This window comes from Chaetodon auriga, chromosome 4 (assembly GCF_051107435.1).
Source record: "Chaetodon auriga isolate fChaAug3 chromosome 4, fChaAug3.hap1, whole genome shotgun sequence".
Lineage (NCBI taxonomy): Eukaryota > Metazoa > Chordata > Actinopteri > Chaetodontiformes > Chaetodontidae > Chaetodon > Chaetodon auriga.
Window position 1 is genome coordinate 25083181 of NC_135077.1, and position 24696 is coordinate 25107876.

Sequence of the window (24696 nt, forward strand, 5' to 3'; positions counted from 1 at the left end):
TACTTACTGCACCTGAATAAGTTTCTGCACTAATAAAATCCTGCTTTTTTTCCTTGCCTTGGGAAAGCACAGTGATCCAGTTCAGTTAATTTTTAATTTTGTACGGTTCTTCCTACTGATGCGTACACAGTGACTGCACAAACGGCTTCACAGATGCATGATTTTCTGCAGCTCTTGTATCAACAGCAGCATCCACTAACCTCCTAACCTCCTTTATTAACCTCCTTTCTCCTGATCTATCCTTTCATAAGCCAAGATTATGCACTATGAATAACCGTGAATGTACTGTACTGTTAGTAGGATAAAAGTCATAATGAAGAGGGAGGAAAGGGATTGATGGGACCAAATAAGATTACATGCCCCAGTCACTCTGAAACCAGATTAACAATGTTTTATCATCTCACACACACTTTCATCCCTGTGGAGTAAGTCAGAGGGAAGAGGACATGGCTGATGTTTGAAACAGATGGGTCCAAAGGAAATTGTTTGTGTTGTGTTTTTTTAAGAGAGGGGGGATAAAAAGTGTGTCCATAGTTGATGAAACAGCTGTTAACATGACTATTTTACAACTAATCGACATGTTTGTAATGATGAAAAGCACAGATTGGCAGTTGGCCATCCTTGTGCTTTCGCTGCATTGATTTACAATTTGGTTTAATGATGCTGACAGCAGTCATTTGAGCTGAGCAGAAAATGTGTGAGTACTCAGTGTTTGCATCAAATTAGAGTGTCTAGGTCACACAGGTTATTCAGCTGTTATAGATTTTATTCAAACTTCCACCAGTGGCACTCCTTTACCAAGAAATTTGATATAACACCAGAAGAACCGATGCAACGCAGAGTCCAGGGAATTGGCTGACGCTAACAGAGAACATTGCTCTTGATGACCAGCCATTAACAGTTGTAGATAATATGGGATTTACAGATAATATGGGATAATATGGGAGTACAAGGATGCTGTGGACAACTTTGTCACATGGCGTGAGCAGAACCATCTGCAACTCAATGTGGCAAAGACTAAGGAACTGGTAGTGGACCTGAGGAGAACCAAGGCACTGGTGACCCCTGTTTCCATCCAGGGGGTCAGTGTGGAGGACTACATGTACCTGGGGGTGCATATTGACAATAAACTGGACTGGGCAAAGAACACTGATGCTTTCTACAGGAAGGGCCAGAGTCGTCTCTATTTTCTGAGGCGACTGAGGTCCTTCAACATCTGCCGGACTATGATCAGGATTTTCTCTGAGTCTGTGGTGGCTAGTGCTATTCTCTGTGCCGTTGCAGGCTGGGGCAGCAGGCTGATGCCAACAGACTCAACAAACTGATCCACCAAGCCAGTGACGTTGTGGGAATGGAGTGTGACTCTCTGACGGTGGTGTCAGAGAGGAGGATGCTGACTAAGCTACAGACTATCTTGAACAACGTCTCACACCCACTTCATGATGTGCTGGTCAGACACAAAAGTGCTTTCAATGAGAGACTCATCCCACCAAAATGCACGACTGAACGCCACAGGAAATCATTCCTGCCTGTGGCCATCAAACTGTACAACTCCTCCCTCTGAATGGTCCTTGGACTTTTTCAATATATATTTGTACATATTGATAATATATAGATTTTGTTATACATAGATAGATAGATAGATAGATAGATAGATAGATAGATAGATAGATAGATAGATAACAATTTCCCCTCAGGGGATCAATAAAGTATATCTGATTCTGATTCTGATTTGATCTGATTAACTTTATAAATATGCACGCATTCTAAATTTGATGCCTGCAGCACAGTTGAAACAAGTTGAGACGTGCATGTTTACCACTGTGTTACATCACCTTTTCTTTTAACAACTCTCAGTAAGCATTTGGGAACTGAGGACACTAATGACATTTTGAAGGTGAAATTCTTTCTTTCCCATTCTTGATAATGATCAAGTGCTTCACAAGAAAGCAATCACATGCACCAAGTGAGTGCTTCACATAGAAAACACAGAACGGACATAAAAACTGAATGTCAAATAAAATGGAGAATAAAATCCACTTGATGACAGTAAAACTAATATAGAATAAGGATGAAAATAAAGATAAAGACAATGCATTAAAGAGAATACACAACACAATTTCAGGCAGGCAAGTCTGGACTGCAGGTAGGTGTAGGAGCTGCACCCTGTGCACTCTACTCTGAAGCCATGCAGTTGAAACATGCGCAGAATGGGGTTTTTTTGGGTCATTTTTCTGTGCCCTTTATCTGGGTTATCAAGCCTCCCCACATTTCCAAGGCGCACTTACAGAAGCCCACAGGTCAAGGTGGCTGGGGCTTTCCTGTCGTCTGACATTATTATTGGGCCTGTAATGCCAGGGCATGCTTTTTCTGGAATTATGCTGAGGCTGTGGCTGCTCAGAGTAGCAGCCTGAGCGGTCCCAGATGGCCATCAAAGAACTGAAGGATGTGGCTTCATTTTTTGCATAACTAATTTAAGATTGTAAAGCAAATAACAGGTGTGCTGAGTTTCTCGTAAATGTCCGTTGTCTGTCTACTACTAAGGATCCCTACATTGCATCCTTTGCTCTGCTTCAGGTGGAATTTGATTTCCTTCCTTGTCACTTTTTTATGGTATCTGCAAATTAGAAATTTTGTCAGGCAACAACACAACTTTTATGACCTTATGACTAAAATCTCTCCTTCCAAACATGTAATTTCATAGTTGGTGGTCTTTCTCTGGCAAACCCTTCTCTCCACATTAAAGAGGCATAGATTAAGGACTTCAACTCATTCAGTTTAAAGTCATCCATCAGCTGCACCTTTCAAAGACCACACTGAACAGAATTTCTCCTTCTGTCTCAGCTACATGTGAGAAGTGTAAATTGGGTGATAGGACCCTCGGTCATCTCTCTTACTCCAAGCTCAAGAGGTTCTGGGATGATGTTTTTATGACAGCTAACCTCTGGCAGCGCCGCGGTGCTAAATGTTGACGTTTACGTTGTGGTTGTTTGCTTAGTTAACCACTCGCAAAAGTCCGCTGTTAGTTGTGTAGCTTGTAGGTATTACATTAAATCTATCACCATAGATTTAAAATAGCTAATGTTACACCACTTCCACCATTAGCCGACTCTGCTCCTCCTGATTGCAAACAGTTAACAAGCCATTTTTTTCAGTCAGTTTCTTGCATTTTTCACCTTATGAACAACAACATTTTGTAATTAATAAAAGCTCTTTGTGGTTTCTTGATTTTATTGGTCTGAGCAACTGTAAACAATGCAAAACAGACAGTTTGTTAACATGTTTCCTATGCAGAAAATCACTTCTGGCCGTCTATCTGCAGTTCGTAGCATAACAAAAAAGCAATGTGATGTCATCTGCAAACAACCTATTGGGTTACTGCAACTACTCTTTGACTCTTCACCCAGCTGTACAACAAGCCCTCATGTTTGATATGGTAATAACAAAAAGGGTTATCCTGAGAGTCAATCCGTATCCTTTAGAAAAAAAAAATGACGAAATGACACGCAAGTTTCAGGATTATAGTTTTCTGGCCATCATCTTTGGCCTTCCTCAACCTTACCTGGTCTTGTTCCATGGACTCTATTTCTGACCTTGAATCCACTGGTAGTCATTTCAGTCATCATACAGATTGACATGCACATGTGCACTTGTATATTATGCTTATTCACTTTCTTGCTGAGGCTTCAATAAGAAAATGGATACCACTCTCATGTCTGTAAATTAAATATGAGGCTACAGCCAGAAGCTGGTTAGCTTAGCATAAAACCAATGACCAGAGACCCCAGTGTAATACTCCAGTATATAACCCTGTTTCTAATCACAGCTATCACCAGCAGCTGGTTGACATGCATAAAGCTTGGAAACAGAGAGAAATAGTTACAGATTGCCACACATAGCCAGCTGTGAACCCACAAATTGTTCTTTTACACTTGTTTTTTGTACAGATCAAAGCAAATGAAATATAATGTTAACTAGTCAGCTTTAGCAATGCTAATAGGCAGTCTTTGTTACCTTCAGTCAGCTAGCTAGCTATAGAGTCCCTACCTAAACACCAGAAGGGCAAGTGCGTGCAGGCAATTATTCCACAAAGTGAATGACCATATAGACCACAGGAGGGGCAGGTGTGCGGTCTTAACATGAACTGAACAAAGCCTATGGAGATCTGTTCCAGTTGACCTGGTACCAACAGTGTTACATTATGTTACATTATTCACCACAACTGAATAACTCACCCTCCACCTACACCAACCCAGGTGGTCTGTTCCATCTCAGGACCAGAAAAGGGGAAGCAGTACCGTGACAGTCTACAGGGAGGGTTTGTCTGGGGACACTGTCTATGCCAGCTCAGCCTGATGGCAAATGAAGGCTTTGAGCGTGTGTGTGTGTTTGCATGGTGTGATACTGTGTGGTGCAATTCCAGCCACCAACAGCTAGCTGTCTGTCTGCATGTAGTGAAGCCTGAGATTAGATTTGACCAATTTGAACATGTCATTACTTTGCTGAGCAGCATTTGGTGTTTGTGTGTGTGTCCCTGTGCATGTGTGTGTGAGCTGCCAGATGTCTTAACTAATATTGCAGGCAGTAAGGAGATTAGATCCCTCCCGACTTGGTCTATCTCAGTCATTCATTCCTGCTGGGAAATGAGAAAGGTTGCTGAGCCTTGCTGGCTGAGGTCTCACTCATGCGTGGTCACATATCTGAGTTCATGTTAACCTGCAGTGTGTGGGTTAGCTCTGCAGAGAAGCTTAAAAACTTTGTGCAGTAGTCTGAAAACTTCCCCTTAAACTCTAACACCACTATATCTGGCCACATACACATATAACTACTCCTAAAAAGCAAATTAACAACAGAAACCACCGACATATACAATCTAGAAATACTGTTCCCAAGGCAAGAAAAAGCCTGAATGTTTGTGGATTTAGTGGGTGTGCGACAAAATATATAGAATCAAATGAATAGTTTAAGTTCCTTCTTAAGTATTAGACAGTGTTCAAAGATGGAAAATGTGTAACAAAACAACGGAGAGCTGCCTGGTTTAAGATTTTCTGTTGGAGATGTCCATTCAATATGGAGCAAGAGCCACATGACTGTTAGCTTAGTTTAGCAAAGCACAAAGAGGAAGGAATTTAACACAATTAGAGTTAATACAGAGTTAATAAGCGAGTTTTAGAATGCCAAGTATGATGCTACAGCCAGCAGCTCGTTAGCTTAGCTTATCACAAAGACTGGAAACTGGTGGACACAGCTAGCTTGTGACTTCTCGGAGTCTCGCTTTAGAGGTGCCGGTCGGAGGCTTTTGTAACCTTTAGACAGAAGCAGACTAGCGTTTTTTTTCCCCAGTCTTTATGCTAAGCTAAGCTAACCAGCTACCAGCTATAGCTAAGTTTTTATGGCAAAGTCATCAAACTACTTTAAAACTTTAACGCTTTTGGTGAGAAAAATGAACATTTAACAGTTTTCTGTCAGTTAATGTTTTTTTTTTAAGATGTGAAGCGTCACATTTCTATGGCAGAAGCAGGCAGTGATTAATCAGTAGACAAGCTGTCATGACACCATCTGCTACACTGGCCACAGCGACCCTGACATAACCCATGATGAGGCTCGTCTGACAGCTTTGGTGAATGGAAGCATTTTTGTGTGTATTATTTAGTGAATGGGCCACTCAAATACCAGTTATGTTCACATTTCTCCTTTATTTTTCTCAAAATAGTCATGTACAGTGAGCGTTTATGTACATCCTTCAAAAAAGAGAAAGAATACTGAGCAGAGAGGCACAGACAAAAATACAACACTGGTGATTTAAAAAGAAAAAAAAAAGCTGGTGATAGTATGGCAAAAGCAAACAGTCAAACCCTCACCTGACATGTACTTTTCAATTTCAGCCACAGAATTTCACATTGCTGCACTGCTGTCTGAGTCAGATGTGGTTTTAGCCTCAGCGTAGCTTTGACTCAGGAACTGCAGAATGTCTTTTACCCTGAATACCTAATTTTCTCTTCATATTTTCAGCACAGACTCATTTGACAGGTCCCATCATTCATTCATTAGACACACTTTGAACACTTTCAGTGCCATGAATGCTTCTAACATGAAAAACATATGCTGACTAGTCATCAACATGAGTGAGTAACAACAGAAATGGGTCAGGTTATCTCACAAAATATCTACAGAACTGGCTTTTATCAGTTGTCAGTCCAAGTCACATCTATGTTGATAACAAGTCTTATTCCACATCTCATATGAGTCATTACATCTCCACTGTTATATTCTCCAAGATGAGTCAGGGATCGTGGTTTTACATTATTCCTCCATCTGTTACGCAACATATTTAAAGCGGCTCAGACCCCTCTCCCACTTCTGTCCACACGAACTTTGACAAAATAACAAACTCAGCACTGGTTTGAACAGTTTTTTTTTCACTCTGATCATCAGCGTTCCGTCTTTTTGGATTTCAGTCTTCACCTGCTGTAACCCTTACAACTTACTCTACAATCTACACAATGTGGAATGACAAATGGACCAATATTAGAGGAACAGTGCAACATTTTGGGAAATATGCTTATTAGCTTCCTTGCCAAGAGTTAGATGAAAAAAATGATACCACTCTCATGCCTGTTTATTAAATATGAGGTCAGCAGCCAGACATCTTATCATATTAACTGGAAAAAGGGGTGAAGAACTGGCCTGGCTCTGCCCAAAAGTAACCACTCTGCCCTCCAGCACCTCTAAAGCTCACCAGTTATTCCCTGGCTTCCTGACTAAGCTAAGTGAACTGTGGATGCTGTTGCTTCACATTTACCATTAGACATGGGAGTGGTATTGATCTTTTAATCTAGCTCTTGTTTCCCTCTGTTTCCAGTCTTTGTAGTGATCGCTTTAACCAGCTGCTGGTTGTTCTTTACAGAACTGAAGCTCACTCATTAACATTTAATAGCTTCTTTGTTTAACCATGCAAACACACAAGTGTAAAACAACAAATTGTGTTAATGAGTGCTTCCCCTGTTTCTAGTCTCAATACGAAGCTAACTGTATGCTGGCTCTATACATGTGAGTGGCAGAGGTGGAAGAGGTACTTAGATCTTGTTCTTAAGTAAAGTAACAGTACCACAGTGTAGAAATACACTGCTATAAGTATATTTCCTGCATTCAAATTAAAAGTACAAAAGTGTTAGCATCAAAATATACTCAAAGTACCAAAAGTAAAACTATTCATTGTGCAGAAGGGCCCATTTCATAATCATGCATATTATATTATTGTACAATAATTACTGATGCATTAATGTGTTCATCAGTTAAATGTTGCTGCTGGTAAAGGTGAAGCTGATTTTAACGACTTTATTTGCTGTTAGGTAGAAATGGCTCTGATATAATTACATTACATTTTTGTAATAAAGAAGATGACCATATTTGTAATACTAATAATCATATTCCTGGTTGGACATAGGTGTAAAATGACTGAATCCTGATTAAAACTGCATTTGTGGATCAAAAATGAAGGAAACTCAAACTGTGGAGTATTGCATGTGCATTTCAGCCAAGATTGGCTTCACTTTTTCCTGTCTGTCCATTATGAGTGGATATGACATTTAAATGTTTCACAGTCTTGCAGTCATAGAGTGAATGGAAGCCAGTCAGTGGGAGGCAGCTATTTGTCTGCACTTGGCCCATTGATTAACTGTAACAGCATGAATTCCATTTCAGCAGCAGTCACACAGTGGACTGTATTTTGTTGTTTTCATTCTCCCTCGGTTCCACTCCACTTAAAATGGCCAAGAGCTAAGTTGTAGAGGTCTGTGAGTTGCATGCGTAAAAGTGAAAATTCACATGTGGCCTCTACCACTGAGGATCAGAGGGGACGCTCGGTTGGTGAGAAGAGACAAGGTTTAACACAAATCTGTTACATAAGGTCACCCAGTAATCCTTGTTGCATGTTGTTGCTGGAGATTAGAGAAGAAAGTGTTTGCCTTTCGCTGAGTATTAGAGAGTAAAAACACAAAGCACTCGGTGCTATAAAAGATTAGTGCCAAATGCATCTCTGCTGGGGTGATGTCCCTCCAGAATCATTTGAAAATCCCTCACAAGAACAAATATTGTCTTTCAATCACGACGGCTTTGATCTTCATTGTGAGTTTTTCCTCAGAACACAGCAACAAATTGTGTAACTAGCACGTATATCAGATAAATACTGAATTATTCTCAAAAGATAAATGCATTGTGAATGAATGTGAGTGATCTGCAAATAGCCGGAGTGTATCATATGCTAACCACACTGAATGCATTGTTTAGGACAAGGGATGGAAGTGAAGAGAAATGTTGGGATATCCCTTCTGAGGAAGTTAATTGATAACTATTTTGATGATTAATGAACCGTTTTACTCATTTTTCAAACAAAAATGCCAAACATTTGCTGTTTTTCCACCTGAACTATTGATTGGATAAAATGAGCAATTTGAACATGTCACCTGGGGCTCTAGGATATTATAATGCACTTTTCGCTATTTTCTGATGTTTTATATACAAAAACAACTAATTGAGTAATTGAGAAGAATAAGTGGCAGATGAATCTAAAATCCAAATAATCATCAGTGGCAGCTCTGGTGAAAAGAAGACAAGTGTGATGAACGGTGCTATGAGTTTAACGTGTCAGTCACTCAGTAAAGTCATCAACATAAAAAAGATTTCATCTCACCGTCACCACATTTATAAAGTAAGATGTAGATTTATTTACAAAATACAAAAACCTAGCATTACTAGAATACAGGCCTGAAAAAGCAAGTTCTAAAACTGTTCGTTGAGCTCTATGACTGCACTGTATGTAACTGCTGAAGACGTTTCTAGAAGATGAGAAGTGCTGCAGAGGGGACAGGAAGTGGAAAAGAGTTGACTTAAGCAGCAGAAAACGAAGACGTGGAAGGGAAGGAGTGTCAACAGTTTTCTGATGAGACGTGAAGACGAAGTGGTGGCAGGTAAATGATGTCAGCGGGGATACAGTGAAATATGCATTAGTATGAGTTTCTACATCATTAACTACTGCATGTAGCCTCAACTTCCTACGTGGCATATTGTGCGTGTGTGTGTGTGTTACCTAAGAGAGCCACCATGAAAGGGAATAACTCCACACAACCACATACCAATAAGAAATGTGTGCAGACTGAGGGAAAGGTTTGGTTGTGATGTACTGTGACTTGTAACAACACCATCTTGCGTGGCTTCATGTAGCTGTGGCAGGGAGGCTTGTGTGGTCCAGTTCTAATCATGTCAGGATTTCTAATGCTAGCTTTGCTGCTCTTCTTCCTCTCAGCGAAGGAGGAGATCTGCCTTATGTGAAGTCTTTGGACACAGCCTCAATGAAATTGGGAGCTGACATGAGAATGGTGAAGGTGCAGATGATGGAGAAGAGCGAAAAGGCCACCAGACATAACCGATCCACCACTGCCGCCGCAAACTTCCACTCGCTGCAGATCGCCTCTCCCTCGTCCTGGTCCCGGAAGCGCCTGGCAATGTACTGCACTTCCTCCAGGATCCGGGAAATTTCCGGAACCTGATCCAGCAGCAAAGTTTGCACCTGTTCTGAGTGGATGTCATGTTGGGAGGTGCCGTTGGGATGGCCGCCAGCGCCTCCTCCACCGCCGCACACCACCACACCTGAATCAGTGCTCGGTGGGAAAGCAGGGTTGTCTGTGCCCATCGAGTGGTAGCCGAAGTACATGTTCATGTTCCCATTGGTGGTGGCTGACTGGTTGGACGCCTGTCCTGGGATGGCGCTCATCTGAATGCTGCTGGTGCTGATATGGTGAGGAGGAGGGTGGGGGTACTTGTAGTTTGGGGGGCTCACTGCCGTTTTGTTTTCCTCTCCAGGTTTCTTCATGCGGAGAAACCAAGCGCACCAGTTGAGAAGGATGACTCGGACCTGGATGTAGAGATGGGGTAAGGTGGACAGATTAACGATGGTGAGTTACACACCAAGATATGAATGGTTGAATGAAATATAGAGAGAGAGGCAAGAAGATAGAAATACAGAGAAAAATAGAACTTTTACTCCCTGATCCCACTTCTGCCAGTGTTGCATTTGATGCACAATGTGCCATGAGCTTACAGTAAATAATGGATGACTTGAAGCTGGGGAGGTTTCCATGCAGTGCATTGTTTCTGAATAACTGTATGGTTCAAAGTGGATAATCTTGCTCTGATCAAGTGCTTTAAATAACGGTTGTGTTTGTGTTGACACAGCCTTTATCAACGTTTGAATGAACGTCACTTCATTCCTCCCACAAATGGGGCAATAACATAGTAGCAGCCTAGATGAGTACTTGAGTGTACCAATATGTACAAGTCATGTGGTTATTTGAAAATAATGCATTATTGGGTTTAAAAATGATGGTTAACTTACCCATTTAGGCATCTTCCCTCCATGCGGATCATGGTGGTGGAACTGCAGCACCAGGACTGTTACCACCACAGACAAGCCCACAATCATCATGGTGCTGGCAAAGTACTGAGCTGAAGGGGAGGAGAACACAGAAAAACAATCATAGCCTCTTATCTGAAATTGACCAGTGAATTTTAAATGAAAAGCTCATGAGGGTAAGTATTTTGGCAGAACTGCTGCTAAATCAGCCAGTCGGTTGGTTAGTCAGTGGAGAGTTTATCCCTGTCAACAAACCTGAGGTCCTAACCCCACAGGGGCTGGCAGGAGGATGACTAACATTTTGCTTCCTAATACACCAGCCAACCAAAACTCATACACTGCTGGAAGGCACTGAAGCTACAGAGACATGAAAAACATAACATATGCGTGGAGACAAGCACGATACCCCGTCCACATACACCATCATACACACAAACATGAGCGATATTCCCCTCTAAAAGAAAGAAGCAATTTTTCATCTTCATCCAGCGACCTCACAGAAAGGTGGACCAATCCAATTATTCCTTATACATTTCCATGTCAAAGTGTAATTGGAGCTATAGGAAATCTTGTCAGAGTCAACGGTGAGGAGCATTTATTATTGTCTTCAATCTATCAGTTCTGCTCCATCTGCTATGTGTTAATATGTGTACTCCAATAAATGCGAATTTGCTAATGGCTTCGTTTTACATCACTGAGCTGCCAAATGGCACTGAGCAGCATCTCTGTCTGCAGCCTCCTCTCCCATCTCATGGCTGGCTGCCTTGTCTCCTCTGGTCTGTATCAGTATGACCTTATACAGTGCGGCTCTGCTCGTCTCCTACACTGAGAGCATCTTTCACATCCTGCTTCGGCAGCCTCCCACACCCAGCCCCTCCCCGTCTCAACCACAACATATTGGTGAGTCAGTCTGCTGTGTGAAGTTATTTTATTTTATTTTATTTTGCACTGCTAATAAATGAGGAAAAACTCCCAATGACCCACCAACCATGCTGTAGCACTTTGCAGCCTGTCGCCCATGTGTTTATAGCTTCCCAGTGAAGGTCAGCTCTCTGACGCATCATCTGGTGTTTCCTGCGTTTCACTGGAAGTTATAGCAACTATGTACTACCAGGATATGACACCTTTGGGAGGCAACCAAATAAAAGCACCATTACCTTGAGTCAAGTTATGGATTTCTCTGGGTTCAAACATTGTTGGAAACATTTGGGATAATTTAAGTACACAACTCAACAAAATACAGATAACATACAGGTCTAGTCATTTTTAGACATGTTCCATATTATACCTTTAGTGCAGAACATTAGATTCTGCATTGTTTCATTCCATTATACCAGACAGGCTAAATGTAGCATCTTAAATGCATAGTTCAACATTTTGGGAAATACTATTCACTGTGCTTGTTAAAAGTTAGAAGATCGATGCCGCTCTCAAGTTGTGTTTGAACAGAACATGGGGGATATTTTTCTATGTGGTGGAACAATTGAATGAAAAGTCAATGGAAATGTTTCACTTTGCAAGAAATCTGTGTGGTTATCCTGGAGCTTTGTGCTTCATTAACATGCAGAAACAAGAAGAAGTAACTGAAGCCAGAAGCTGGAACCAGGAGCTTAGCTTAGCATTAAGACCGGAAACAGCTAGCAGCTGGCTCTGCGTGAAGGTTGAAAAACATCTACCAGCACGTCTTAGTGAGCTTTAGAGATTTATCTTTCCACCTTTGGAATGAGCCATGCTAGCTGTGTCCCCGTCCAGTCAGGCTGCTAACTCTAGTTTTATATTTACCGTACAGACACATTCTCATCTAACTCTTGTTTTAAACATGCATTTCACATTATTAGAAGTACAGTTCATGTCTATCACAAATAACTAATCACTCTGTGATCCATCTTCCTTGTTTTTCTTTCTTTTTCTCAGTCAAAGCATCACCAAAATGACTGATTATTTGAGCAGAAAAGTGTCTTACCAATCAGAGGAACAGAGTCTGAAGTGGCAGGCATGATCTCTGCGACCAGTAACATGAACACTGTGAGAGACAGCAGCACTGTGATGCCTAGAAAGACAGCAGACAGAGACGTGAGCAGAAACACAGAGGCTAAACTCCCTCACCACAGTTTAGCTTTCTCTTAAATGGTGACTGGAGAGTACTCAAAATGCAGCTGGTCGCTTCAAACTAGGTGAAAACAGCCGTGAATTTATTTTGGATTGTTCGCTCTCATTTCCTACCCTCAGGGGATTACTTGCCGTTGTATGTTTTACACTGACCTTGTCTCACTGAATGGCATTTTGAGACGAGCTGGCATTTTGAGGTGCGGGTGATTATCTTTTGTGTTTATAATGGAGCTTTCATTAATCTGCTCATGAATAAAATCCAAAACAAATGCCAATTCACAGCCATAATGTCAGCATTAGCATAGAGCAATGACAAATGGACGGGTTAGCAAGAGCGTCTGGACCTGGCGGGCTGAGATCACCAAAGCAGTGAAGAGAGATACATTTTTGTCTGCATGTCTGATTATAAGCATGAATCACTGTCCCTCTGTCTGTGCGTGTGTGTGTCTGTGTGTGTGTGTGTGTGTGTGTTCTGCCCTGTACCCAGTGAGATCTTCTCTCCGGAGTCAGCAGGGAGCAGGAAGACCAGCAGGGCCAGACCAGAGATGAGCACACAGGGGATGAGCAGGTTGAGGCCATAGTAAAGTGTCCTGCGGCGCATGGTGACAGTGAACGTCACGTCAGGGTAGGGCTCCTTACAGCAGTCATAGTACAGCTCGTTACGCTTAGCCGGCACACCTGAGGGAGAAATTAACAGGCGGAAACGTGTCAATTAGAGGTCAAATACACACAACTATAAAATACTGGTCCAGTTCTCAGTTCTGCTTGCCTGAATAATAATAATGAAGCCATTAATGTGTAGCTGTGGCTACTGCTTTCAATGTTAACACCATTTTAAATTTAGCGTGCTCGGCTGAGAGGATTAACAAAAAAGAATAAATGCAATGTTTATTGGTAGCATCTATTTGTGCAACCTTTGTTTAAACAGATAGTCTCATGAGATTAAAAACACTTTTTCAGGGGGATCTGGCCAAGATCGCACACAAGGGACAGTTAAAGAAATGCACGTTAAAAACAGACAGACACTGTCCAGAATAACACAGTTCAGCTCAGGAGTAGCAATAGCACTCTTCACTTGTGCTGCTTTTTGTCAGAGCTTTGAACGCTTCCAGGGAGATAAAATCAATAAGTGGTAGTGTGTTCTGTGTTCAAATATGACTGAACAAGGAGATTTGTGGTCAGAAGGTCACTGAGTTGAATCCTCGGATGGAAAGGAAAAAATGAAATGATAAATGCTTCCCTGTCTCGCTGTCAGTGTGCCTTTAAGACAGGTACTGACACCGTTCACTACAAGCAAACATGTTATTACATCTTATACAGGACAACAGCTTATGGATTTAAAATCAGTCCTAAAATTAAACTATGCCGTGACATCTACATTTTTTTGTATCTGAAGGTAAAACTCTGGACTTTAACCGAGCACAGATATGGAAGATGTTGTTATTTTAGGAGGATTAGGACTTTGCCATAAACAGACAGTGCGTGAAGCAGCTTGTCCCTGAAAAACAGCACATGTACTCTTACCTAAATGAATACTGTACATAATACAATGATGCCATGATGCAATCTTTTATATAAAACAATAATCTCCTGAACATCGTTTCAAAAACAAAACATTTTTGCTGATCTAAAATCACTTTAAAGTACAGCTTATTGTGGTCTGTTACCTAAGCAGACAGGCAGAGATTCCAAGTCAAATGTTTTGAGTCAGAAATAATATGTCTTCTACAGAGAAGCTTTTGTTATTTCAAAATTGCCACCTTTTGGAGAGCAGTCTTTGTGTTCAGAATCTGTACTTACTGGATCTGTATAATTGGACTACATAACCAATGTGTCAATAGACTTTACAGCCCAACTGCAGCAACAAGGCCAAAGCAAGGCAAGGCCACTTATCTATACAGCACATTTCATATTGAGTGGCAAGTCAAACAAAATTTTTTGTTGGCTGTAGTTGTTTGTTCTGTTCACACAGCCTGTGAAGAAATCCCTCTCTAAAGCAATTTCAATGTACAGTAAGTGATGGGGGACAAAATTCATTCTAAAGTTCAGCTAAAGGTAATATGAGGCCTCAGCAGGCTTAATCAAATGTAAAGTGGGTATTTTTCAAGCGGGTATTAAGTTACAAACTTCTTAGTGTTAAATTCCCTCTTTGTGTTGCTGTCCCTCTGCTGTGGCTCAGTTAGGAAATGCTGTCTGTGGAAGCACGAGAGGGAATTTAAAACTAAAAGGTCTGTCATTTTAGAAGATACCCACTTGATTTGTTTAACTCGGCCTGCTGAAGCTAAATTTTAACTTAGGCTGAGTTTCAGAGTGTATTTTTACACAGAAACACAAGTGCGGATTTTGTCTCCCATCACCCACAGTGAAATTGCTTTTGGAATGGATCTCTTTACAGCCATGTGGAAACAGGTGGAACAAATATAGCAACCAATATCTTTTCATTGGAAATATGGGGATGTGGGTATTGTTTTTTTGCAGTTCAGCACTGCACTCCTATGTCATTGTCAGACTCACAAGGTTTTTAAAAAATTGTCAAAATCGATGCAGTAGAACCAGAAATATCGTCCTTTTTTAACATGCATTGTTTTTCCTTGTCAAAATCTGGTGCCTACGTTAACCACAATACAACTCAACCGGTTCTGTCGCAGTTTTGGGTGTGTTATGCCAGTAGACGTTAATGTAGTCATGTGCTGAAAGCCTCAAGCAGAGGCGAAAAGCTACAGAGGTCTGGCAAGCTCATTTCTGTCTAACTCCATGCCCCCAGAATTTCTCCATTTTCAAACTTGTTCTTCAGCCCCAACTAATGCTGATTCCAGTGACATCACTTGAGGCCATTTATAAGATTTCACACAGCTGTGAGGTCAGATTTGGACAGTTTCTGAGATCATCAGGGCTGTTCTTCCAAGTACATGTAACAGCAACAAAATGCATCTTTTGTGTATTATTTTGTGTAGACCTGAGTCACAAGACCTAATCCTTGTATGTAGAAAGCATGTCAGAAATGTAATTTGGTCCCAGTCCCAGTGTGTGATTTGTCGACCAGCTAAAGTATTTTAAATTCAACTGCAAACTCCCACAATCCTTCTGTGCTACAGTACAGGCTTTCAGTGCATTAAAAACTGAGCTTTACAGCCTTTAACTTTTGTGTTAACTTCAAACTGCATCTCTAGAACCAATCCTAACTCACTTACTGATCCCGAATGTCTATCCCTGTGGCCTGGCTTCAGGTATATTTACTCAAGTAATGTGCCTTGTACATCAGATCAACAACAGAAAACAATATAACCTTGGAAGAACTAACAGTTGCACACAGAGTACAGACTGATGAGTTTTCTTAACTTAGAAAAAAACAAATGAAAAAAAAAAAACACAAGGTGAATGACTAACATCTTAATTTTGAGTCAATTTTGAGGTGAATCCTTCTTTTGTCCTCACATGATTAACTCATGTCAGCAGAAACTGTATTGTTTACAGTCTTTTATTCAGTATGATGTATGTCAATAGGAAATATAAGAAACTGCTATTAATGACAACTTGAATGGTCTTGGCTAGCCATTAACAAACAGCACATATGTCAGAGTCACGTAAGTCCAAAAATGTGTGTGTATTTGTGTTTATGAGAGCTACTGTGTACCGAGATGATTAATAAACGTGACTTTAATTAATTTCATGCACATCATTTTCTCCTTGATTGAAGCAAAAAACAGTGGGTGAGTTGGGGTGAGATGTCACAAAAAATTGATTGTCGTCTGTTTGTGCATATGTGTGCCTGTGCGTTTGTGTGTGTGTGTGTGTGTGTGTGTGTGTGTGGAAACTGTTCATTCCTTTAAAAAATTCAATTCTAAATTAATTACACAGATTCATTTTAATTTCATTGAAACTTTGTCACCTGAACGCTGAAGACGAATAGCCTTTGTCAGCCATCTATTAATTTGATGGATTGCAGACACAATTGATGCATTGTGCAGATGCACGTGTGTGGGTGCGTGCATGTGTGTGTGTGTGTGTGTGTGTGTGTGTGTGTGTGCATCCATGTGAGTGTGTGTGTTGGCATGGGTATGTTCTGAAGCACCAGGACAGTGTGTGTTCTTGGCCAGCTTGCCGCCTGGCTGTGCCTGAACTAAGTGAACCATCCCTGGGCCAGCTGTCACCACACACACCCATGGCCCCCTCCTTTATTCCCCCAGCCAGCTGGGTACACTCACAGCTCACTTTGTGTGTAAGTATGTTTGTGTTTGTGAATGTGAATTTTTCTGTTGGCCCCTGATTAACACCCAAACTTGGGTTAGAGCTGCTGTGAACCCTTCATTTCCACATGAAGAGATGAAGAGGAGAAAAAAACAAACTAACAAAAAAAAAAAAAAAAAAACGAGAGGAGAAGAAAAAAGAAAACAGAGAGAAGGCATCTAGATGCTTTATTATCTTTACTGTCTCATGTTGAACTTGACCTTTTTCCTCCTGCTTTGTTTCTTTGGAAGAGACAGATAAAGTGAGAGGCATTATGACAGTTAGAGAAATACCAAGACAGAACATTGCACACAAATAAGAATGTAGTGAGCCACTGAAAAATTGAGAAATGTCCTGCTTTTGTAAAGTTGAAATGTTGAAGGAATAGTCTGACACCTTGGCAAGTTTACTTATTTGTTTGTTTTCTTGGCAAGAGTTAAATGAGTAGATCGATACCAATGTCACGTCTGTGCAGTAAATATGAAGGTAAAGCCAGGAGATGATTAGCTTAGCTTAGCATGAAGACTGGAAACAGGCAGAAACAGCCAGCATGGTAAATAAGTGAATAAGTGTCTTTGCCAAAATGACAAACATATATATATACATATACATACGTATAAATGACATATATATATGTGTATGTATGTATGTGTGTGTGTGTGTGTGTGTGTGTGTGTGTGTGTATATATATATATATATATATATATACATATCTCAACCATGCCATGTGATGTCTATCAAAAAACACTTGGCACATGGCAGCCAATCAACCTTTTGCTCCATTCCAATTCTCACATTAGAAACAATAGCTTATCAGATACTAACTACCTAAAGGACTTTATCAACTTACAAATAAATACATATAAAACAATAAATGGTGTAAATTTGGTGTGAGTTCAACAATTGATCAGACAGAAGACGCTGTGTTGATACTGCTGTACTAAACAGCAGCAATATACTCCAGGATATCTGTAGCACTCTTTAACCAGGACTGATAGACAGGAAAATGTCAGAGAGAACAGCATCGTATCAGGAAACTGACATCCCTGAAACACCTGCTGTCAGAGCTGCGTAACACTGACTGGCTGTCTAACACCCTGAAATATGACATGAAGGGCTGGGCTAATGCTGAAAGTCTGTCTGTCTCAGCCTGTCAGAGTCTCTCAGAGTCCTGAGGGAATTCACAACTTGCTGCTCAAACACATCCGTCAAATATTGGGAGTGCTTTCAGTCAATCATCACATCAGCTCTCACAACTCATCTTTATCCCTCTTATGTCACTGTGCAACTTCTTCACTTATTCTCAGTGATTAAGTCAATCTAGATTCCGTTTCAGATTCATCCATACCCAGTCATCACCCAAATACTTTGTGATTGACATTTCATTGCTCTTAACTGCTCGATGCTCTCTTCACTAAGCAGATAATGATACATCTGTTACTCCTGTCAGAAACCCACACATTTTGAGAAAAGGAGGGTCTGTTCTTCTTCTTACCTACAAGATCCCACTCCCCGTTGGGTATGTAGGTAGAGATGTCGACATCCATCATCTGGAGGTCCAGCAGCCAGCCGTTGTGGGTCCAGGAGCCAAACTTCAGGTCACACTTCTGCACATCAAATGGGAACCACCGTACATCGATGTAGCAGGTACTCTTCAGGATGCCTGGAGAGACGTGTTGGAGAAATCTACTTTCAGCACTGAACGCTTTCAATAGTTTTTGGTGACACATTTTGAAAATGGCCCCTTAAATCAAGATGACATGGATGGTCTGTTGTCTTGTCAGTCATTTTTCTACTGATCATGTAACACATCATACACCAAATTCAGTCCCTAAAAGCATCATTTAAAAGAAAAATATGATTTCTATATGACACTGTGGGGTCTGAAAACTTTTCACTTTTCCTCAAAATTTTGCCCTTTTTTTGCCCCTAAATTTTTGACAAAGCTGAAACCTGCAAATCACCAAAACCATGGAAAAGGTGGAACTTTCAGTTTGCGAGTCCAGAATGAGGAAGATGATGATGATGATGATGATGATGATGATTGTGTTAATGATGTTTCTACAGACAGTGATGATCTCAACACTTGTAATGTGAAACGATGCTAATGATGGTGAGGATACTGTAAGAACAACCATAAGTAATGGAAATACAGTGATAAAATAGAGTTGATGAATGAAACTGAAACTGAGCTATTGGTGAAATATAATGTGTGATGTGTAATGCAGTGAATGTCTCACCTGGTGGGATGTACTGGCAGGATCCTGAAGCATTCACTAACACATTTGTATGGAACGTTGCATCAAACCTCTCATCAGCACTGCAAGGACAGAAGAGCAAATAATGGTAAAACAATATTGAAGTATTCAAAGACAAAGCCCCCCAAACATGGGGCTCGCTCCTCTAAAAGAAGACTTCGAGAGAAAAGGCCAGAAAGGGGAATAAAAGCAGCAGATGTTACAAAGCTCACGAAAGTACAGACAGATACAAAGAGAAAAACCCAGACAATGAACAGCAAGTGAGAATGAAGGTGACAGAGAGGTAGAGACAAGAGGGATTAGTGCAGACCCAGACAGACAGTGTTTAATTTTACTGATCATCTTCAACAAACATGCCTGTCCGCCATCATGACGTCCTTCAAACAGACAGGGATTATGTCCACTCAAAAAACAAACTACAGACACATCAAATTACTCATTTCACACAAGAGCAAAAATGATCCCCTGAACATCACCACTTCCAAAATGTTCTTTCAGAGAGAAACCCAAAGACCCAAAGTACCAAAGGACAGAAAATAACCATTCTTAGACCACAACTGTAAATGTTAGGGATTCTTTTTGGCATTCATTGCAATCAAAAGGAGCATGTCAGAAATGTAAAAAATTTAGTCGTGGCTAGCTGAGTATCTTTAATAAGAGTGGACAGAGTTTCAAAAGACCCCAATAAGTGCATTCAATGGCTGAGTATTCAGTAAATAAAAAGCACTCCCAAAGCATGTCTCTCCACCGAGGCTACGCGGCCCTCTACATTTATTGTTTTCATAATAGGAATCTGCGTTATGTTAATTAACAAATGTTAATTTGTCCAATACCTCAGTTCAACACTACAACACATCAACACTAATGACATTTCCATAAGTCTGTTCTGTACTTTATGTTTAGTATTAATTAGCAAATATAAGCATGCTAATACACTGAACATGCTAAATATCATACCTGCTAAACATCTGTATGTTAGCATTGTCATTGTCATTTAGATCAAGTACAGCCTTACAGAGGTTCTAGCATGACAGACACAAACAAACAAATGGTCGTATCGGACTAAAAACATAACCTCTTTGGCAGAAGTAATGAATCAATACAAGGCTTGGTTTGATGGTAGCATATATTTTTTTTATGTATTCATAAGTAGTATAATATTCATTCATTCCTTTCAGTACGCTGTTATCAATCCTGAACTGTAACCGAGTGCTCATCCAAAGTCAGACAAAACAACCTGACTCATACCATCATCTATTATTTTACATTAGTACATTTCTACCACTTACAGAATGAGACTGCAAGCGGCAGGAGAAAGTGAGGGGCATGCTTAAACTCTTCCTGAAGGCTTTTTGTTGGATAGGTAGAACATAAATTTTAGCAAAGTGCACTGGGACTGTGCCCAGGAGGCATATAACAAGACAAGGCTTTATCCTATGCAGATTTATAACAGCTACATCAATAATCTAAATCTAATCACTCTTTTCACTTTGCAGAGGGTGGAAAAGCTAAAAGGTTGTGAGAATATTTTGGAACAGTAGTAATCACTCTTATCCATTGCTTAGAATAAATGATCTAAATTAGCATTTAGCCTTGTAATAGTGTTTGGAACACAGCTACCTTACACACATACTAACTTGGTATCATTAGCATTTAAAAAAAGACCTGCAGTTTCTTATATTTTAAACAATCTATTAAAATGCAGGACGTGGTTAATATAGAAGTGAGTATTTTAAATGAAGATAGGACGAATTAAGACAGAAATATCTGGATGACATTGATTGATTATTTAAAACTCTTTTCTGAACCTTATAGAAATGTGGACACTTATTCAAGACACCAGTGGCACACATGAGCATCACAGGAGACTTCTTGACGCATAATCTTACATCTTAATCAGATCATTAAGTAAGTAGAACATGTTCCAGAAGGTCATATGCCATATGGAAAAGATAAGGGTATAATGAAAGTGTTGAATCCCAATGGAGTCCTTTTGCCTGCAATGGGATTCTTCAATAATTTAACCTTTTTTTTTCTTAGATGTGAGCCATTGAATGAAAAGCCAAAAGTGAAATGGTATCATACACATTGACATTTCATGCCTGTATGGTACAACATCACCACTGAGATATGCTTCTATGTATAGGAAAGAGCATTGTCCTGTCTGGATTCACATCTCAACATGTAAAGAAAGCAGCTCAACAGCGCGATGGCTTACATTATTTACATGAAAAACACAATGAAAGCAGAAAACTCACTCCTTTTGTGTCCCAACTTCCCAAGTGTCTGCAGATGGTGAAATATTCAAAGTCATGACTAGGACGGGACAAATGGTTCCTATATTATTCATCTGAAATGGGTTTAGGATTGTTGCTGTGCTAACATGGGTGCATATAAAACATACAGCTGTCTACATTTTAGATCCTTCACCAGTCAGACTTCTCAGTGCACCATGTCCAAACAGTCTTGGATAACGTCAATCAATCATTGGTCTTCAGCCTAAGGTGTTGTTCTACAAACTACCTTATGATCCAATAATCTGTCTGTTATGTCCCCAGGCAGCATACTCTTCTGAATCCCACCCAGAGACTCCAAGATAAGATACCTTGAGCTGCTGTTTGCTGCATAGGAATGAACAGTCAGAGCCTTCCTCTCCAAACATGCACTCATAGAGACGACCTTCCTGTTACTCCCTGAGAAGACTCCAACATAGCAGCACTCAAGACAGACGTTTGTGACCTTTGGTATCTTTCTGCCTCCTGCGATACCTTGTCCCCATCAGAGAGCTGACATTACACGTGCCCACAGACAGTTTTAGAGAGGGGTCAGCACACCAGGGACCTCACCTTCACCTGCTGCTTGACTGACAAATTTTACATGTTACACCTGCAAGCTCCCCTCCCAGGCATGGCTCAAGCAGTGCACCCCAGGCAAGGTAGGTTGATCTTGTTCATGCTGTAGTTGAAAGAACAAGATGACTCAAAAACTTCCCAAATGATGCACTAATGCTATTGTTAGCTTGAGAAGTCAATGCGTCTATGAACCCAATCTCAATGCTCTTGCATAGCATCTATAAAAACACACAATTTCTTTACTCCTCATTGGTTGAGGGGTCCATCACAGTTATTTTTGTCTTTATTTCCACTTTTTTATTTCCCTGCTGAAGTCTTGCCTCTGAAATGACCTGATTTCCAGATGCTGATCAGTAAAAGCTCATCTTATCTCATATATGTAATCTCTTTTCTTGCTTGCTTTCATGCTTCATAAAAATAGAAATGAATGATTTTACTCATGATTTATACTGCATGCATAAGGAACGTCAGTTTCAGTCTGGTTTTGTGTCAGGACTATATTGTCGTTATCGTTAGTGATCGCTGATCCCCACTGTAAGCTGCTTAATGTTCTGTATCATCCCTATTAGATATCCAAACCTCTCCCTTCTCCTTCTCAGTCTCATGCACGCGCACACAAACACACACACACACACACACACACACACACACACACACACGCAGCTGCCCTCAAAAGAATCCTCAATCACCTTGAAAGCGGAGCTGAAAAGCCAGTACCATCAATCAACTTCAACTCTGCCTTGTATCATGTTGTCTTTCCCCCATTACAAGTGTGATTCTTTAAGTGTGTGTGGGTGTAAGTGTGTGTGGGTATATGCGCAGGGGAAAGCATTCGAGGCATGAAGGATCGATGCATTGAAAAGATCTTACTCTCCTCTTAAATACCCTCTCTTGGAGCTTTACAGTGTAATAATGGTCAACAACCACACAAACTTTCTCCCGCGGTGTCTTTTACTGTCAGAAACACTATAAAAAGGTGTTTTACTCACAATAGCAAGAGCACCAATCAAATGCCGCTTTGCTATTTCCTCAAGTGGTATTCCCCTGCATATTAATGTAACTGATGTTTAGTAACAGAGGTCCTCATTCAGGTAAGCATTCCATCTCTTTGCTTGCAGTGTGAAGTTTTTCAGCAAAATGAACAGGGCTTAGACCTGTATCGCTTGTATCTATGTGCCAGTCATGTGATTCCACTGCATGCACCAAATTCAGCCACAGTGGCTGTAGTTGTTTTTTCAGTATGTCACAGCTGTTTAGAAAGAGGAGAAATGTTATGGATGTTCTTTGTTTACCATGTGGGCAGCTGTCTGTAATTTATGTCTAAGGGCAGCTTGTGTTTGTGGGCAAAATCGGTGCCACACACAATCTTTTCATTTCCACAGAAGCCTGAAACACAACGGACGCTGGAAAATGATCCAAGTTGCTCCAAGAAAGGGTCATTTTCTAAAACTGGGCAGGCCTCAACCACATTGTGAATCAATCTCAGAGACACCTAGCAACAATCCAAACAGCAGAATGCAGAACAGGTTGAATAGAAAAGAGTTTCAGTCAGACTGACAGATGAATCAAAGGAACCAATGAGCAGTTCAAGAAACAGATTTCTTTCTCTCTAACCCTGAAAGTCCCATTCGTTAACAAAGGTAGGAAAAGAAACAAGCTCAGCCAGATGAGGATTTCCAGTAAGACCTGTAGAGTTTGATATGAGATTGAACAATCTTCACAAACCAATTTAATTACACGATGACGACAAAATGAAGCACTAAAAGAACTAAGATATTGCATGCAAATAAAGCTACATTACGAAAATGTAATACACTACACTGCATTCTGTCTATTCTTGTCAAGGTGGATCCACTAATAGTATTTCCTCATATTTTTTACCACTGCCCATCGCATGCAACAGATGCAAAGCCCCCTGGGAGTAAAGGTTTATGTCCGCCCAGAGAGAATCTGCTCAATCATCTCATTAAATGAGGCTAAGAGGGAGATTTCACCTGGGGAATATGTCTTTCCACTCTGCTATTAGTGTACAAAGCCCAGACAATCTAGAGCAACCGACAATGTTCTTATTACAGAAAACAAGCTGGTAATAATAGAGAAAGAAGAGAGGGGGGGGGGGCAACAGAAAGAATAGATCAAAATAAGAACAATATGCAAAATAGAATGAAATAGCCAGAGCAGTGACAGATTAACCGATCATGCCAGTGGCCAGTAGCCGCTGATATAATCACCAGCAAAAGTGAGGTTTCATCATTTTAGCTGCCTTTCTTTCATCACTCCTTCCTTAATACCAATGCACTTTATTAAATAACCATTCTGATTCATAAGAGTAAAACTACACCATGTGGATGATTTTAAATTAAGTATGGTGAAATAATAAATCACTCTGTCAGTATAAAAATGGAGGGATTCTGAGGGAGTAGAGATTAAATGTGAGCAGTAAAATAACATTGAAAAGTATTATAGCAATGCAGATGTGATTTTATAAAGTATTTTAAATCTCTAGCATTAGTTCAGAAAGAGCACAGGAGGCAGGCTCTCAGTAGCTGATTGGTATTATTATTGGTATTTCATTCAAGCATCATCATCAGCGTCTCAGTCACGAGCTGCGTGGTTATCACCTGATTAATAATGTCCAATAATATTCATTCACTGACCATTACAACCTGACACTTTCACTTTGCTGATTACACTCATGCTAACACCTTTCGCTGCCACAACTCCATCCACCTGACCAACCTACTCCTTAGGTACTATATTTTTGATATTGTTGATTATACTATAGTTTTATGTTCATTTATGTCTGTTAAGGGGGCATTAGTTCTTTCAGCAGAATCCT

General features: G+C 40.5%; 1 protein-coding gene across 1 annotated transcript in view; it reads right to left on the minus strand.

The window, feature by feature from the left end:
• Window positions 1-5676: 5676 nt before the first annotated feature.
• Window positions 5677-24696, minus strand: part of chrna8 (cholinergic receptor, nicotinic, alpha 8) — a 43894-nt gene continuing 24874 nt past the window's right edge. Inside the window, exons 5-10 of the mRNA XM_076728031.1 lie at window positions 18988-19067; window positions 18243-18410; window positions 13004-13198; window positions 12375-12461; window positions 10394-10503; window positions 5677-9913 (exon numbers count right to left, since the gene is read on the minus strand). Of these exons, the coding sequence (XP_076584146.1) occupies window positions 9323-9913; window positions 10394-10503; window positions 12375-12461; window positions 13004-13198; window positions 18243-18410; window positions 18988-19067 (1231 nt within the window). The 3' untranslated portion in view covers window positions 5677-9322. The remainder of the gene's footprint in view (window positions 9914-10393; window positions 10504-12374; window positions 12462-13003; window positions 13199-18242; window positions 18411-18987; window positions 19068-24696) is intronic.